The following is a 17,577-nucleotide window of genomic DNA, read 5'->3' as shown; positions in this document are numbered from 1 at the left end:
ATAAGTTGAATATTGAAATTAATATCATTGCACATTTAGAAAATATAATTATAAAATTTATTTTATCTATCATAGAATTATGATACGTAAAGTGATACTTTTGAATAATAAATAATCAATTAAAAATATATAGATAATCTCTTATTTTTCAAAAAGATAATATAATTATCTTTTCTCATTTCAATTATCAAGTATTGTAACACTATCGAATTGACTATCATAGCATTAAATAGTATAGGGCAAATAATCTTGCAATTAGTAATGAGTACAATGTCAGTAGTACAATTTGTTCTTCGGTAATATGGTTAATTGTTCGTGTTATAACATAAATGTTTTATGTATGCTCAATTGAGCAACGTTGAACATTGATGATGTCCAGATTAAATTTCCGTATGTGTCATAATTGTGAATACGATCAATTAGAAAATATGTACATTTGGTGCAAAAAACGTATTCTTCTCGGTCCATTGACCGATGAATCTTTGGAAAACAAAGATAAAAAGTTTTGAAGGAAGATCGACTTTGTTTAAACAATCTATGAAAAATTATGTGAGAGCAACAAAATTTTACTCGTAATTGCCTAATTTTTGTGCGTGATATCAAGTATACCTCACGTATGACAAATTAATGCAGCTGTAATTTTTAACTATGCAAGCTGCAATGCGATTTGTATTAATTTTAATCACAATCTACTGTAAATAGGGAAAAGGACAAAAAGTATCAATGCTTTATAAACTTCCTTGGAATAAGAAAATGTTGCCATACTAATAAATCTTTATAAGACTGTTCAATGATTAATTTATGTATTTTTAAACTAAAAATACTTTACTTAAATACTTGTTATTCGGCATGGAAGTTGTTTGGAAGAATATAAAATTTAAATATATATTTGCCTGCATTTTAATTACATTTATTATTTCATGCCTGATAAGTATTGCACCTATAAGTATTGGTAAGTCTTTTATATATTAAATATAACAATGAATTACAAGGTGTTTAAATAAAATTTTAGATGAATGCAAGTGCGAAGTGGCTACACAATCAAGTCAATACAGTAATAATAAATGGCAGAGTAATGATAATAAAATTTACAAAAAGAACTTACATCGTTTAGCTATACTTGTGCCATTTCGAGATCGTTTTGAAGAATTACTGATATTTGCTCCACATATGAAAAAATTTTTAGATAAACAAAATATAAATTATCACATATTTGTACTTAATCAGGTACATTCTGGTTAATTTAATTTTTAATAAACTAAAACATGTTATTTAAATGTAATAATAATATCATGTATCTTTATAGGTTGATAGATTTAGATTTAATCGGGCCTCTCTTATAAATGTAGGCTTTCTTGAAATTAACAAAGAGTTTGATTATATAGCTATACATGATGTAGACTTGTTGCCTATAAATGATGAATTATTATATTCTTTCCCTAATAAGAGCCCATACCATATATCTTCCCCAGAATTACATCCTAGATACCATTATACAACTTTTGTTGGTGGAATATTACTTATTAAAAGGTTGTTATTATAATAGTTATTATTGTATAAAATACTTATAAATTCATGTAGATTAAATTAACAAGAAAAATATTTCTACAGAGAACATTTTATACAAGTGAATGGAATGTCTAATAAATATTGGGGATGGGGTCTTGAAGATGACGAATTTTATGTTAGATTGAAAGAAGCTGGATTAAGTGTTATAAGACCACAAAATATATCTACTGGAACACACAACACATTCAAGTAAGACACTCCATAACAAATTTATATATACACTAAATATTAATATAAATAAATGTTCATAAATTATCGATTGTGTTACATTTATTTATTGTAGACATATACATGACAGAAACCATAGGAAGCGAGATATGATAAAATGTTATAATCAACGGGAAGTTACTAGAAAACGAGATCGTCAAACTGGCTTAAATAACGTTTCTTATAAAATATTAGGTATGATTACAATGACTATTGAAGATACTCCATTAACAGTCATTAATATTTCTCTAATGTGTGATAAAATGATTACACCTTGGTGCGAATGTGATAAAATACTTGGATCCAAGGATGGAAAATCAAAGGAGAAAAAGAAAGTTAATAATAACAAGTCTGCCACTGGATTATAATTATTCTAATAAAAATTGTGTTAAAAGAAAAAAGAATATATATACACATACGTATAATCAAGTGTATTTACTATTGTTATCTTCTACTTTGTTGTCTTCTACTTTATATTATTCAAATGAGACAAATACAGGGTGATCACTTTCCTAGTTATTGCAGTTACATGACATTACCGTCGCGGTACGTGATATTACCTATGAATTAACCAGCGAGAGAATCACCCTATATAATTTCTCAAAATTTATAATCATATTTTTAACATACTACTTATATATTACCTATGTCATATGTAGTATAAATATTTTCAGCGATGAAGTAATTACATAGCATAAAATTTGAATATGTAGAAGTATTATTATACTATTATTTTTCTTACATCTTGTGTAAAAGATTTTAATTACTGTTTAATTACTCTGCCCCTTTTCTTTTTCAAATAACATAATTGAATTCATATACTTTTAACATTTTATTGATGCACAAATATTGGAGTATTATTGCCAATGATAAATTTAGGAGAACATCAGAAACAAATTTATAGCAGATGTCTTTCTTATTTTACTACTAAAATATAAATCTTATCAATAAGAAGCATGAAGTATTGTATAACTTTAAGATAGACCGATAGACCATTATGCAGAAAATTATTTATAAGCAATGATTTAATACTGCAATCAATCACTTAAAATGGTCTTTTATATTATACATATAATAATATTTGTACATATGTATTTACATTTGAAGTAAGAACACTGGATTATACTATACAATAAATATAATTCTTAAGAGCACAATGGTACATATAGTACAATGACAAAAGAGATTTGACCTAAGTATTCATGATTTTAATATTACAGTTCTTAAGATGTAAAAAGAAAGATATAATTAAAATACAAAATTATGGCTACATAACTGCATTTAATTGCAAAATAAAATGTTCTCTCAATTCATTTGTACTAAAATCATCACCATCATTATTTTCATCAAAAATGTCTTGCACAGTTCCTGTCACAGTTTCTGCACTTTCATATTCAGTTGCTTTGCTAACTGAAGCTACATGTTCTGTGTCCTTTTCATCTATTTCAGATTCATTATTTGTATCATGAGCTTTTTCTGCTTTAATACTTATCTTCGTAGAATTTTGTGCCTCGTCCATATCACTTCTGTTAAGATCTGTAAAATCTTCAGTAAGAAGTTCTTCCGTTAAAGCTGGTAATGGTGGTAATGGAAACCCATAAGAAAGCAGCTTATCATATTCATTTCTTCCATAAAGTTCCCAAATTTCTGTTGCCATGGATAAAACCTTTTCTGAAAATTCTTGTTTAGAACTGTCTAGTAACATTTCATTAAATTTGCACATTTTTTCATCCAAAAGCTTTCTTCTTCTCATAACAGTTTGCATATTTAACATTTTCCTTTTGTAAGTGTTCGTGTTTTTTTCTGCTCTTTCAAGATATTTAGATGCTTTTTCCAACTTCCAGTTAAGTTCCTTTATTTGATTATCCTTTTGTTTAATTTGCCCTTCAAGCTTTCTTTTTTGCTGAGATGCCAATGTTACAGTTTTCGTTAATTTTTTATTCATTTCTTCAAAATAGTTTACTCTGTTTGATAAGTCTTTTATCAATCTTCGTTTTGATTCTAAATTTTTTTTATTAAGTATTGTAGATTGCATGTTACTTGATCTTGTATTAATTCTAGATGTTTCCACTTCTTTGACTTGCATTTCATGTTCTGTGGTTTTTATACTGTTTTCAAATTCTTTATAAATAATTAACTGGTCAGTTAACTTTGCAATTACATCCTCTTGAATTTGTATTCTTTCTAACAGATCTTCATAATCTGAGGAAACGCAACTAGGATTATTTTCCAAGGAAGTTTGAACACCTTGTGTACAATTTTGTAATAGTGAATTAGTCTTTATCCTTTCTTCATCATCAGAACATGTATGTTTGAAACAAGAAGGATAGTATGTTTTAGAACTATGAGTTGAATTGAAACTTGTAAACTCTCTGTCTTCATAAGAAAATTGATTCATTAATGAAGTTTCTTTACTTAAAGGTACATACTCATTCTTTATTAGTGGGTTATTAAAATCTCCATAAATAGTACCTTTAAGATCTCTTGGTGTTTCTACCGTTATAACAGATGTAATAAGTGAATCATTTTCCTCAATTTTGGTAGCAGCTCTGAATTCTTTAGATATTTGTGTCCCTGTTGTGTTAAATGATAACTCTTCAATAATTTCAGTCACATCATCAGGGTCACCAGTTACTTTGATAACAAATTTATCAGTTTCCATTTCTGCATCATTTTTATTAATATCATTTCTTTGCTGAGAAAACAAAGGTAATTCGTTTTTTATTTCTATTTCAGATGAGTCACTATTACTTGAAGAATTAATATCTTGATCTGAATTGCTTCTAAATGACTTCTTTATTGATCTCATTATTTCTTCTCTAGTTCTTCTCTTACGCTTCATAGCCGCTCTTATATTTGGTATAACATGAACTTCATCTTTAGTAAAATTTTCTTCTATGTCTTCATTAAAAACCTTCTTTTCATCTTTAATATAAATCATTTCATCATGTTCCAATGCACTGTTATTCACTTTATTCATTTTTGATACAGTTTGCGATACAGATGTTCTTTCATCCCCACTTTCAGTACCAAATATTATTTCAACATTTTCTTCTTTGTCTGTAAGCATATGTCCGACTTCGTTTTTTATTGATAAATGATTTTTATTAACAGGTGAAGCAACTTTATAGTCATTAGTAGTAAATTCAACTTTATGATTATCAGTAGTAAATTCAACTTTATGGTTATCAGTAGTAAATTCAACTGTATGGTCATCAGTAGTAAATTCAACTTTTGTGTCCATTTTTTCTTCAATTTCACCTTCCTTTTGACTCTTAACCATCAACTTCTTCTCAATCTCATTTTTATAATTTTCATCTTCAGTAGATCCACCATCACAAATTTGTTTTAACTTTTCTTCAATTTCATCATAACTATCTTCAAGTGTGTTATGATCCATAACCTCTAATTTAATTTCTTCCTTTATAGTGGTATTTGATAGTTGTGTAGTTTCTGAATTGTTCATAAATAAGGATAATTTAATTTCCTTTCTATTATTGTTTGGTTGAACTTTAAGACTGTATTGCTCCACTAAACTATTAATATCAGTGAGGTTATCCTCAGCAATCATCACAATATTCTGCCTTTGATGATTAACCTTAATGTTTTCTTCTATCTTATCTTCTGTATATTTATGGATATGTTTAAAATAATCTCTAGTAGTTTGTTGTATAGATAGTTCCTCAATCTCCTGAAAATCCAAATCTTTCTCTTCTAAATGTTCAATAGATGAATGCTCTGTATCATTTTCTGTATATTCTATGTTATATTCACCTTGCAGTAAGTTTTCACCTTTTTTATTAAATATCTTAGTTCTTTTTTTAGGTGATTTTCTAGTAGATGTCACAGTAAATATAGAAGGAATTGCGTTCTTCTTTAGTCTAATTCTTCCACTTTGTGTTATAGACCATTCTTGAGGTTCAAAGTGTACATGACAAAGAAATGAGTTATTTGATGGTTCCCAATCAGCTCTAGCAACACGCTCTTGCCAAATTTTTCTATACTTTGGATCACGTGGAAAACATTTCATAATATAACCTTTCTCACTACGATTGTTGCAGCCAACTGCTGCACAGCCTGGCATATTTAGACATCCAGAACTTGTTAATGTTTCTGCAAATTATAGATAATAAATTCATAACAATAAGATGAACAACTCAGTTTTATAAATCTAACCTAACAAATAATATATTTCCATATGTAACAAGTTAATCAAAATTAATATTTATTTTCATATATAATATGTATATCAGTTGATTTAAAAATTTAATGAGTTTAATTATACATAGCATAATTTAAACAAATATTGAATACAGAAATAATGCGTAATGTAGATGCGAAAACATACTTTTTACTTTTCTAAGAATAAATTTAACTAAAAGATATTTAAAAGTACTTTTTCACGTGATGCAAACCTTTGTTCTTGAGTTGTAACTACTGATCGAAAGGGTTGACTCGGTCGTATACAAAACATTCTAAAAATTAGGCTATTCAAACGGTGTATTACGTTTTATAGACGCGGATAAATTTAAAAACTTCTTATATAAATTGTTAGATTGTTATAACTTAAAGGAAGGCAAAAATTTCTTGAATACTATAGATCTTCTGCCGGTAATGTATGGTGTAAAAAAAACCGAAACCCGTTCACTTCACCCATTAACTCTATTCAAGGTCTATTATTACACGTTACAACTTGTAAATTTACTATGTTATTTACTAATTTTGTATGATTAATATTGACGCAAATATACAAAAAGAAATATACAAAGTTAAACAGCCAGACAATGGTAAACTTGTGTTAAGATGTATTTCTCGCTACGCAATGGAAATGTCTGGACGTAATATGGCTACCTCGAAAATCAAATAATAAATAGGTTAATTGTTAACTCACGTTATTGAATAAAATTAAATATATATTTCTATCAATACCAATGTAGTCTCTATACATTATTTAATCTTATTATACCTGCCTTTTGAGTTCTATTTTCAAGTCTTTATATGTCATCTTTATTGAAGGTGCACAAAAAAATAAAAGTTTTATAACAACCTGCACATTATATGAATTACCAACTATACTGCACTTTGAAAAATTGATCATTCTAATTATGTATGAACACTTATTTTTATATTCATCACATGGTGCACTACATCGTCTACATCCACCGTTTCATATTGTTTTATATTACATCGTTTAAATAAATTCCACGTGGAATATTTTCTTATTTTGTTTTGTATTGATATAGTTTAAATAAATTGTTACCAAATTCTTAAGCAAAAATAAAGATTATACATACATTGCATTCATTTTATCCTTTATTGTGGAACGATAGATAGGGTTAGTATCTGAACAGCGGTTCTTTCACTTAAGCTTAAGAGTAACGGCAAATACGCATTAAACGTCTATTTCACCAATTTTCTTATGCCTCGTTCTTTTGTATAATTGAAGTGAGCAATTGCTTTTAGTGTGACGTTTGAATCGCAAATAAATATATTACCGAGCAGCATGTAGTTTTCTACGTACGATGTGTCTGTCATAAATTCGGCCTACATTATCAAAATGTAATTTGTCAAAACTGATTGATTTATAGAAAGTGAGGAACGATTTATTAATAAATATTTGGCAAAATGACAACATTAAATAACGTGTTAAAAGCTATAGAAGCTTTAAAATCAGCTCAAGAGTCAAACACTCTTCTGTCAGATTCGAACGCAAGGTACAAGAACAAATTGTTTTTTTCATTCAATAATTGAAATGATCGTATGAATAAAATAATGCAGAACTTTTTCATTGAATACATTATTTTTGTTTATATAGTTTATAGCTAAATACCTGCAATAAAATTTTGTATAATTTGTAAAATTAGGACTTATATAGTTATCATAAAATATTAATAAAAATTATGGAATGTAGTATGTTACAAAATTTAATATATCCTTTATTTCAATAAAAGGAAAGATAAATTAACATGTTGCATGACAATAACAGAAGGAATATGTTCACCAACTGTCAAACTAGCAACCAAGTTTCCTCAGGTACTTAGTCTTTCAATTGAAACTTTACTGACACTGTGTAATGATGATGAATCTGATGTCAGAACGGTAGCAGATGAAACATTAAATAAAATTATAAGGGTATAGATTTATATTTCATAATCTTTGATTAATTTTAATTAAAGCTATAGATGTTTTAATAGTATTTTATTTTAAAGGCAATGGCTGATAGTAATATTGTTAAAGTTCAAATAGAACTTTACAATGAAATAAAAAGGAATGGACCTGCTAGAACATTGAGAGCTGCTCTTTGGAGATTTGGTCTTCTGAGTCATATGATACGCCCTACAAGAGGAAAAGCATACGTATCTAATTTGATACCATGTATAGTAACTATTGCACATCGTTCTGAGGAATCTGTAATTGAAACGCTATCACAATCATTACCATTAATTATGAAAGCACTAGGGCCATTTATGACAGACAATGATATCAAGGTAATTTTCTCTTATTTTAATGCTTATAATATAACTATGAATCCATGCCCATGCTTCTTTTTCAGATATTATTGAAAGCATTCTTTGAAAATATATCCTGTGTACAAGCAGCATTTCGTAGAGCTGCAGCAAATATGATTTTAGCAACATGTTTGAATTGTCGCAGACCACAGTTTTTTTTAAATTATGTACTGAAGCATCTTTTAGGTAAACTTATGAATGTTATACAAGTACAAGTAACATACATTTTACTAATTAAATGTTACTTTTCATAGGTACTATAGTGCCTATAAGTGAAGATGAGAACCGTATAGCAGCTATTATTGGTATATTTGGTTGTATAAGAATAATTTTACCACATATATGCAATCCATCAGAAGATCCAGATGATGACACAGTAGAGACAGATAGCTTGTTGCAAATTTATGAACTATGTTTACATTATACAAAATGGCATTCTGATCATAATGTTATAAATGCTGTTCTGGAGACACTGACTCAGTTTTTGAAGTCACCTCCAAAAGTTCTGGTATCATTATTATTATCAAATCAAGGTATAACACAGAGCAAAATAGCAGTGAATCAAAATGAAATGATGTTATCATTAAGTCAAGCAAGCACATCTAGTGCTGCAACTGCTTGTGGAGAAAATTCCGATTATACCTTAAATTTACTTGATTCCGATATACCTGAAATAAATCCAAAGATAGAAACGTGGATGTTAGACTCTGAGACTATACCTCCTTTGAAGGAAAATGTACAAATTTCAAAGGAATGCATAAATAATATTGTAGAAATGAAAGGAAAGATTTTAGAAAATTATAGTGATTTGAAGATCGGAGTCATTGACAGTAAGAGAAAAAGTGTAGTATAAAAAGGATATGTATCAATTGAAGAAATAATTGTATTACGTTTATTTCAGATGGAACGATCGAAGAAGGTAGTGATGTTGGAAGTGAAATAGAAAAATCGGAAAAAGTTTATTCGAGTTTACAAAACGAACCAAGAGACGTGGATTATACCGAGGAAATCACATGTTCTATCGCATCTCTTAAAAAACTATCTTTAGATTTTTCGTTACGAGAAATAGACGTCGGAACTTTTACAGATCCTGATATACCGTTAAAATTCTGTTGTCGTTATTTGGTATCGTCTTTCCTCTTAACTGGCAACGTTGGTCATGTAATACCAGATAAATATTTTCGTGTTAGTGTAAAGTCTCTTGCTTTAACTTGCGTGGCTTATATTTTGAAACTTTGTCCGAATCTATTTTTAATATCTGTTGCCAAAGAACCGAATTCTAACGAGAATAAACAAATGATAACGGATATCTTATTATTTGCAAGTCATCCAGATCCTCAAATTAGGGGTAATATATCAATTATTATTGGTACATTCCTGAAATCTGTATATACTCAATATGGAGGTTCTTTTAAAAAATTTGAGGCAGAGATCACTGATAAAAACTTATGTGGAATTATATCACTAGACAATTTAATTAAATTACTTTTAAAGGTAAATCCTCTCATATATTAGAATATGATTATTCGAAAATTTTGATGAGTATATGTTTAAAACAGGGATTAGAAGATGATTCTGCTACCACATGTCGACAAACATTAACAGCATTCAGTTTATGTTTACCAGAGTTGTTAGAGTCTGTTGACAATAAATATGGAATCACCGTGTTAACTGTATTACCTCAGCTAGTAAAAAATCCATATTTTCTGGTAAAAGTTAAATTAGTGGAATTATTGAGTGAGATATCGTATGTTACTATAGAACATATAACTGGTGGATCAATGTTCCAAGAACATTTTATCAACGTTATTGTAACTCTGTTAGGTGACCAAGATCAAAGAATTAGGCATGCAGCATCAGATGCTATTGTAAAGTAATTATCGGAGTTTATATCTTTCGTTTATCAAGTTTTACATCTCTTCGATTAACATAACTCTTTTTTTAGGAGTATTCCTTTATTACATTTCCAACAACCACACGATGATGTTATTACGCGAAAAGCCATACAATACACGGAGCAATATATGAGCGCAGTTACCCGGAGTTCAGTAGAACTGTCCTCTTGTCAAGAGAAACAAAAGTTCTTTATAAATACGTCTATACAGCCATTTGCAGCTTTAAACTTCCATAACTCGACGAATTATCGTCCAAATGTAGAATACTCGTTGTCGATTGTTATCAACATGTTGGCTGAGATTCTTGGAGTACAGTCATCGAAGTATTTAGTGTATGGCTGTTGTGAAGCTTTGTTTCGTCTAAGCGATGTATATAATACTACAGTATATATTAGAGGATGGGATTGTATTTCACCTAAAACATTGTTGAAAAGGTCTCATAAAAGGAACGGCAGTCGATTAGATATTAGCGAATCAAATTTTACAAGCGACATGATGCCATCGTCCGTGAGCAACAGCCTTTTATCTTTGGCTTTACCTTTACTATCGTCGTCCCCTATAAGCTTAGATTTGTTAACGCATAAACATTTGGTACTTCTTGCTGGCAATCTTGCATCAGGTTTAGCATTTTGCAATTTTAAACCCAATGACCCAACTAAAACTTGGTGGGGCACGTTTAAGGATAAACAAATAGAGTTGTTGTTAATACATATTACAAGAGTATTAAATATATTTGTTCATATAATCGACGACGTGCAATTGACACAAACTAGTACAAAAACGGCGTTATCGTCTTTGTCATCTACGCAAACGTTATCGCCGAAAAAGAAGATAATAATGTCTGAACCGAAGTTGAAAGAGAAAGGAGAAAAATTTGGTAGCTTGAAATTTATAAAAGAGCAAATGGGTGCGTTTGTTTCGACACCGCATTATATGAAAATGTACGAAAATCTTAAAGCAGCGCATTTGAATTACCTAGCCACACTTGAACCGCATGCTAGCGAAATGTATTTGTCTTTGTTAAATGCGATTCTAGATGTTCTTTCGCAAATTCTTGAAATTATATCAGTCAACGAAGCAGCTCAAATAGCAGAAGAAATTCTACATTATCTACAAAGCACTATCGTATTATCTCCCACTGCAACCGTTCAGTGTGTACAACAATTGCTGAAGTGTTTATTTAGTACAAACGTGTATGCACAATGGAATGAATTAGATATACAGAAAAATTCAGACAGAATAACCGTACTATGGGATGATGTTAAAGGATTTTATAATCATTGCTTTCAAACTCCTGCAAGGCAAATGGCAAATACTATAAAATCCATGGGAAACAATTGCAGGGGTGAAAACGAACCAGATACCGGGTAAATTTGTATTCTTGTATTGTAACTTGTATTTGTTTGTATAAATTGCTATACACAGTTATTTTATTTCAGATGGGTAGGTTTGTTACATAGAAAAGGTGATAGAAAATTCTCTTCTATTTTTAAGAATTTATCGCGATCGTCCGATCAAAAAACCTCTGTAGCTTCGTTCATTCGTCTTTTTGAGCCAATGGTTATAAAATCATTAAAACAATACACCGTAACAAGTAGCGTGTCATTACAGTGTCAAGTATTGATGCTACTCAGCCAGCTAGTGCAATTAAGAGTCAACTATTGCTTGCTGGATTCTGAAAGAATATTCATTGGATTTGTATTAAAACAGTTTGAATTTATTGAAGAAGGTCACGTGAAGCAAACGGAGGATCTATTGCCAAAGATTTTCAACTTTTTAGTTCACCTGTCGTATGAAAAAAATCATTCGAAAGTTATAATAGGAATTCCAAAGATAATCCAATTATGCGATGGACTTATGGCAAGTGGTCAACCAGCGCTCACGCACTGTATACCAGCCCTGGCTCCAGTCGTAGAAGATGTATTTTTAATTAGAAACGCAAGTTCAAACCCGACAGAGCAAAGAGAGCTTGAGACAACAAGAGAAGTCCTAATTTCGATGCTTTTACGTCTTGTAGAATATTACCAAATCATTGAGCTCTTGGCATTATGTTTAACGGAGTCTAGATTCAGCGGAGATGGTAACGGAGAAGAAAAATGGCGAAGATGGTCTAGACTAACAATGGACTCTGTTCTTCCTATGCTGGCAGCAGGAAAGGTTCGAATAGAATCGGAGAAAGCACATGTGGCTTTGATTAAATTATTCGCAGCTATTTCTCCCACGGTTTTTAGACCAGTCGATCCTCTTTTAAAGGTACTTCTCGTTAAACCAGACTCTCTGGATACTTCAAATTTGAGACTAAAACGATGGTTAGGAGTGGTAAATGTTGTTCTGTTATCTTTGATCGCGTGCTCGAAAGAGGAAGCAATGCTTGCGCGACTTTCCGATCTCAGTTCGAACATGTCCGAACTATCCCACTTGTTTCTTCATCCAAAATCGTCTTCTCAAACCATGGATCCTTTGAACGTTTTGGACAGTCAATCAGCTGAAGTACCGCCAGAAAGAATATTAGCTAGATTTATATTTAAAGTTATTAACTTGGTAGGCTGCAAGGTTTACAATCTCCTTGGATTGGTTGATCATAAACTCAGCGATCCATATATCGCATTTTCCGAATCAATGGAGAACGATTACTATTTGATCCACCAATTTGCATTCTTCTTGCAGTTATGCATTCACATGTTCGAATCTGGAAGTCACTGCAAAGTGGCAAACGCTGTTATACAAATGATTCAAGGTCGAAATGTTCTTGAAGAGGAGAAGCTGCCGATCTCCGATTTAAACTATTTAATGTTGAACATCGGAAGCAAGTGTCCAACGTTAACTTGCCAGTGGGCCTATTTAATGACTTTATTAGGGTACAATGAAATGACTTTTTGGTCCAAAATATTGGGCACTCGTCGGACAGAATACGTCGTGCATTGTTCTCCAAATGAAGAGAAAAACGTTGACCATGACAGCAGCATTAACATTCAAATTATTAGAAAAGGTGGCATAATATTATTCTGCGATTACGTTTGCGAGAATCTGTGCGATGCAGAGCCCTTAACGTGGTTGTTAGTTAATCATACGGAAGAGACAGTAAATAGTGCCATTGAGTCTCCTGTCAGAGATCTCTTGACGACAGCTATACACAGAAATTCTGCAGCTAGTGGATTGTTGGTGCAAGCGATCGCGACCAAATGCACAGACTTGTCACAACCCAGTTTCGTTAAGCGACTCTTGGAATGTATAGAAGGTGCTCATCATTCGCAGAGCGGAGCTGTTTTAATGACATTGATACCGAGATTGTTATCCACCAAGTATCTGGCTTTGTCGAGAATGGCGGCAAAAATAGCTAGTCGAAGAGTAGAAATTTTATTAACCACACCTGCAGCTGATGCAATGAAGCAATTATCAAAAGAAGATTTCACCAAGATCATGGAGATTCTGCAAGTAACTAAGCTTGCTAAGAAACACGGTGGATTAGTTAGTCTGTTGAATAAATTTGGAGTACAGTATTACGATTTGTCCCCTCTAGAACTCGACCAATGTAGGCCGTTTCATCCATCCACCGTGAAAAGTATTCAACTGGATCGTAATTGGTTTTTGTCTCAAGTAAAATTACGATGTTGTAGTTCAAGTGCTAGTCACAATTTATCGGAAGCAGCGCAGTTACTTAGGGTTTTAGATTTCGAAGATTGCCTCGGTATCCTGTCTTCCAAAGAGTTTAATATCTCGATATTGAAACCCTGCATAATATTGGGTGTACGAATTAGCGTGGAGAAGTGCCAAAAATTAGAATTCGGTGTAGCACAGAACGAAAAGGATTTTAATTTCGAAACTAGTCCCTTATACAGCGCCGCGAAACAGAGTTTATTGGAGCACGTTCATTATGTCACCGATTTAATGCCAAAACCGCATCATATTTACAATCCAACGCAATCTAATAGCAATTCGAGAGAATTGAAGTATGCGCATCGTTTTCATGAACTTTTAAACGAGTTTGTATATTGGGATGTACTTTTTATGTTGATACCCGCTGTGAAGATATACATGAAGACGTTGCCAAAGCTAGCCAAGTATAATCTAGCGAAAATCGATAAAAAATCTGAAGAAGATCTAGCAAAATTTGCAATACTGTGTTTAGAATTAACACACTGGATGGTACACTGTGATGAGAATAAAATTAAAAAATTAAGACCAAGGAACATGGAGCTTGCGTTAAGCTGTGCATCAGAAATTCTAAAACATCCTGGTCCAAGTAAAATTTTTGGGGAAAACGTGAAGTATTCATGGGTTTGTAGTGGTGCTGCTTCACTCAAGAAAATAGTAGAATACCTGTTGACTACTGTAGACGTTTTGCCAGTTATAGATATACGTGCTTTAGAACCAGCGCTAGAAGATGAGGATACCAGAGACTTTGCTCGTGCTTGCATGCGAATGGCCGATCTGGTCGCTTGGTTGGAACAATGTCAAAAGAAACAGTTATCCACAAATATTCCACGCTATTTATTTGACACGATACAAGATTTAATCGTAAGTATCAGTCGTCAACCACTGGTAAATTCATATATTTTAACACCACCGTTAGTTTGGAAACAAAACTGGAATGTCGTTGGTTCTGGTCCGACCAAATGTTACTTCCCGTTATTATCCTCGGAGTCGAATCTCCTTCAGGAGGTGGAAATTTTGGAGCAGTTCATTTACAGGATAAACCTGTTAGGCTGGGTCTCTCGGTTGCAATTCGAAGAGATATGGATGGCTCTCTTAGGAGTGCTCAATCTTTCACAAAACGAGAACGTACCCGTAGAAGATATCCCAGCGTTGATTCAAGCGAGCAGTTTAGCTGTACAGGCGATTACAAAATTGTTATTGAATACTTTGCTTCTTCCTTATCCTGGCAACCCAAGAGCCAGCACTGTGATTCATTATCCGAGAGATCCTCAGCTCTCGGTTCATAAGATCAGTTCTCAAAAATTGTACGCGATTCAAGATCTGCTCACGTGGAAGTACGAATGCATGAATGACTCAGAGATGATCGATGGCTTGAACATGGATCACATCTTCCATCGAGGAAATGTAGAAAGAGTTGCGAACTTGAACAAGTATACATATAGCCAACTTTCCGTTTCTTACTTATGGTCGCTGTGCAACTTGTATGAGGATAAGTTGAGCGCCTCCGTCCTCAATTTGAAGAACAGAAGAAACGACGCGTTAATGTCCGCGTCACTTGATTTGGATTCCTGCCTTCGTTTCTTGATAGAACTTTATACGTCTTGGATGTCCCCGCAAGCTAATACACCGATACAATTGCTCACAGAGGTCGTTAAGTCTATTCTAGCAATTTCGGAGTTGTTTGTCGAAAGAGCCCAGTATCAGTGGATGTTGGACATGTGCCTGGAATTGTCGAGAATTCATCCATCAGAGAATGTCATTTTACATCAATACTTGGTAGTTTCCGTGTGTAAAGCTGCTGCAGTACTAACACCGTTGGTATGTATTCTTCAAAAATATTTTTTGCAAGCTGTTTAACACAGTTAGGATTTCATTCTTTCCAGGACTTTGAAACGTTAGACAAAGTTAAGCGTCTAGTAGACACGAATCTGAAATCGAGTTTCTTACCTGCAAAGGTATCCGCCCTTCACGGTTCGCTGTATCTGTTGCAAAGCGCTGTGCTCGCAAATTGCGAAGAGACGATGAATATTATTCATCCGTTGGCGATAGAATACATACAGAAACATTTGGACGCGCAAGATTTGAATGGGTAAATCACACAAATTTCTATTGTGTATTCTACAACACACGTGCTTTGTTGAAATTAATTACTCACCTAATTTAGCGTGTTAAGACAAAGTGAAGAGCATCAGGGTGTAATGTGGGCTTTGGTATTCTTTTTATTGGAACATGCCGAAGATACTCCACCAGATACGGAAGCGCCAGCTGTGTTAGAATTAGTCCTTAATTTACTTGCATCGCAAAATATTTCTTGTAGCTTACATCAAACACTCTTGCAGGTATGTTATTGGGTATTCGTGTAATGCTATGTATTTGTTAAATGTTCAAATTATGTATACTTGTAATGTTGTTTGTATGTAATCGATTTAGGGGCTCGAGCGACTCGTAGCAACCAAAAGCGTGATTGGAAAGGTAGCTGAACAGATAGTAAAAGTTGCGATCGATCGCTTAAAACAACCTAGTCCTATGTTATCGCTGCCAGCGTTGCAATTGTTATTGACTTGCATGTATACAGAGGCAGCAGATAGATTGAATCAACCGGAAACAGAGGAACCATTACCAGATGCCGAACCAGAAGCATTGGTTCGATCCATAGAGCGCGCTTCAGCGATTTTCGATAAGATCAGGAGAGGACACTCCATGGAAGTGGAGCTTCTATGTACAGTTTTGTCCGGTGTGCTCGGAGATTTCTTCCCACCGTCGGAGATCTTGACTAAAGTCATAGGAGAATTTTTGTCACCGCAACAACCTCACCCGCGGCTACTTGCCGCCGTTGTTTTTAAAGTTTGTATTGCCGATGCGAACGCATAACGATATACTAAAAATAATCGAGTCTTAACATTATCGTTGATTGGCTATTTTATGCAATTGACTAGCGATTGATCAGCAATACGTTAAATTACGAATAATTTAAAGCAATAAGATGATTTTTCTCCTTTTTCTGTAGGTATGCGAACGAGCTTGCACTTGCGCGCAAATGGAACTTCTTCAAGATTGGGTTGTATTTAGTTTGCCAAACTTTATTCAGAGTTTACCTGTTACAATGTCAACATGGTGCTTGTCTTGTTTTTTTATCAGTGCATCCACAAATCATTGGCTGAGAGCTTTGTATCCTTTCACATTTTCGATAGTTTGTCAAATATATTCATCTGTTAAAAGCTTTCTTAACAATCTACTCAGGTTTCCATATATTCAATCAAGGATTGGAAAATACGAATACGAGGATAAGAAGATATTGTGTATCGCTGCTTCGGATTTCTATCGAAAGGTATGAAATTGTATGATAAAGTCAGCGCGTGATACCAAATAACGTCGTCACTTTTCAATAGTTATCTAAGGACACTCAGAGGGAAGCTTTCGTGGAAACTTTCGAAGTAGCAGCAAAGGAACCTGGAACTCCGTTCAGTGACATTTTAGCGTCCTTCTAGCTAGTCTTATCATCGATTGTGTCGATATGGGAAAGTTAAATCAAAATGAGAAGTATTCATCGTAATTCTGCTCTTGAGTCTCTTTGTAAATTGATGTACAATCATTGCACGATCTCGACTCGTTGCATGTACAGTTGTATGTGTATGTAATGATATTTATTTTACATCTGTCCTGTCGGAAAGAGGTAACAATGTTTACAATAAACAATATTTTTTAAATACTTCGCGTTTGTGCATCTCGAATTCTCCTTC

The 17,577-nt window shown here is 32.7% G+C and overlaps 3 protein-coding genes across 9 annotated transcripts; 2 read left to right on the top strand and 1 right to left on the bottom strand.

Annotated features, from left to right (window-relative positions):
* Positions 1-268: 268 nt before the first annotated feature.
* On the top strand, positions 269-2,201 carry LOC122570179 (beta-1,4-galactosyltransferase 7). 2 transcript variants are annotated; one of them, XM_043732180.1, is made up of 6 exons: positions 269-549; positions 703-952; positions 1,013-1,227; positions 1,307-1,530; positions 1,612-1,758; positions 1,853-2,201. In XM_043732180.1, exons 2-6 carry the CDS (start codon positions 850-852, stop codon positions 2,142-2,144), a joined length of 981 nt encoding a protein of 326 aa, XP_043588115.1. In that variant the 5' UTR covers positions 269-549; positions 703-849; the 3' UTR covers positions 2,145-2,201. The 2 variants fall into 2 exon arrangements, with proteins under 2 accessions (XP_043588115.1, XP_043588114.1); XM_043732179.1 differs by having other exon boundaries at positions 269-952.
* LOC122570166 lies at positions 2,120-7,220 on the bottom strand. Of its 5 annotated transcripts, none has more exons than XM_043732154.1 (2): positions 7,071-7,220; positions 2,120-5,889 (listed from the first exon to the last, which is right to left on the bottom strand). In XM_043732154.1, exon 2 carries the CDS (start codon positions 5,858-5,860, stop codon positions 3,044-3,046), a length of 2,817 nt encoding a protein of 938 aa, XP_043588089.1. In that variant the 5' UTR covers positions 5,861-5,889; positions 7,071-7,220; the 3' UTR covers positions 2,120-3,043. The 5 variants fall into 5 exon arrangements, with proteins under 5 accessions (XP_043588089.1, XP_043588090.1, XP_043588091.1 ...); XM_043732155.1 differs by lacking the exon at positions 7,071-7,220 and adding an exon at positions 6,747-7,045; XM_043732156.1 differs by lacking the exon at positions 7,071-7,220 and adding an exon at positions 6,192-6,639.
* A 19-nt stretch (positions 7,221-7,239) lies between these two features.
* LOC122570161 (huntingtin) lies at positions 7,240-17,546 on the top strand. Of its 2 annotated transcripts, none has more exons than XM_043732130.1 (15): positions 7,240-7,490; positions 7,728-7,908; positions 7,986-8,264; positions 8,330-8,471; positions 8,540-9,115; positions 9,187-9,779; positions 9,845-10,158; positions 10,231-11,547; positions 11,620-15,655; positions 15,721-15,926; positions 16,011-16,176; positions 16,268-16,681; positions 16,845-17,005; positions 17,078-17,165; positions 17,227-17,546. In XM_043732130.1, the coding sequence occupies exons 1-15, from the start codon at positions 7,402-7,404 to the stop codon at positions 17,323-17,325; spliced, it is 8,661 nt and encodes a 2,886-aa protein (XP_043588065.1). In that variant the 5' UTR covers positions 7,240-7,401; the 3' UTR covers positions 17,326-17,546. The 2 variants fall into 2 exon arrangements, with proteins under 2 accessions (XP_043588065.1, XP_043588064.1); XM_043732129.1 differs by having other exon boundaries at positions 16,002-16,176.
* Positions 17,547-17,577: the final 31 nt, after the last annotated feature.

Source organism: Bombus pyrosoma, linkage group LG8 (assembly GCF_014825855.1).
Source record: "Bombus pyrosoma isolate SC7728 linkage group LG8, ASM1482585v1, whole genome shotgun sequence".
Taxonomy (NCBI): Eukaryota; Metazoa; Arthropoda; class Insecta; order Hymenoptera; family Apidae; genus Bombus; species Bombus pyrosoma.
The sequence above is the reverse complement of the archived record's forward strand: the minus strand, read 5'-3'. Positions and strand labels throughout refer to the sequence as shown.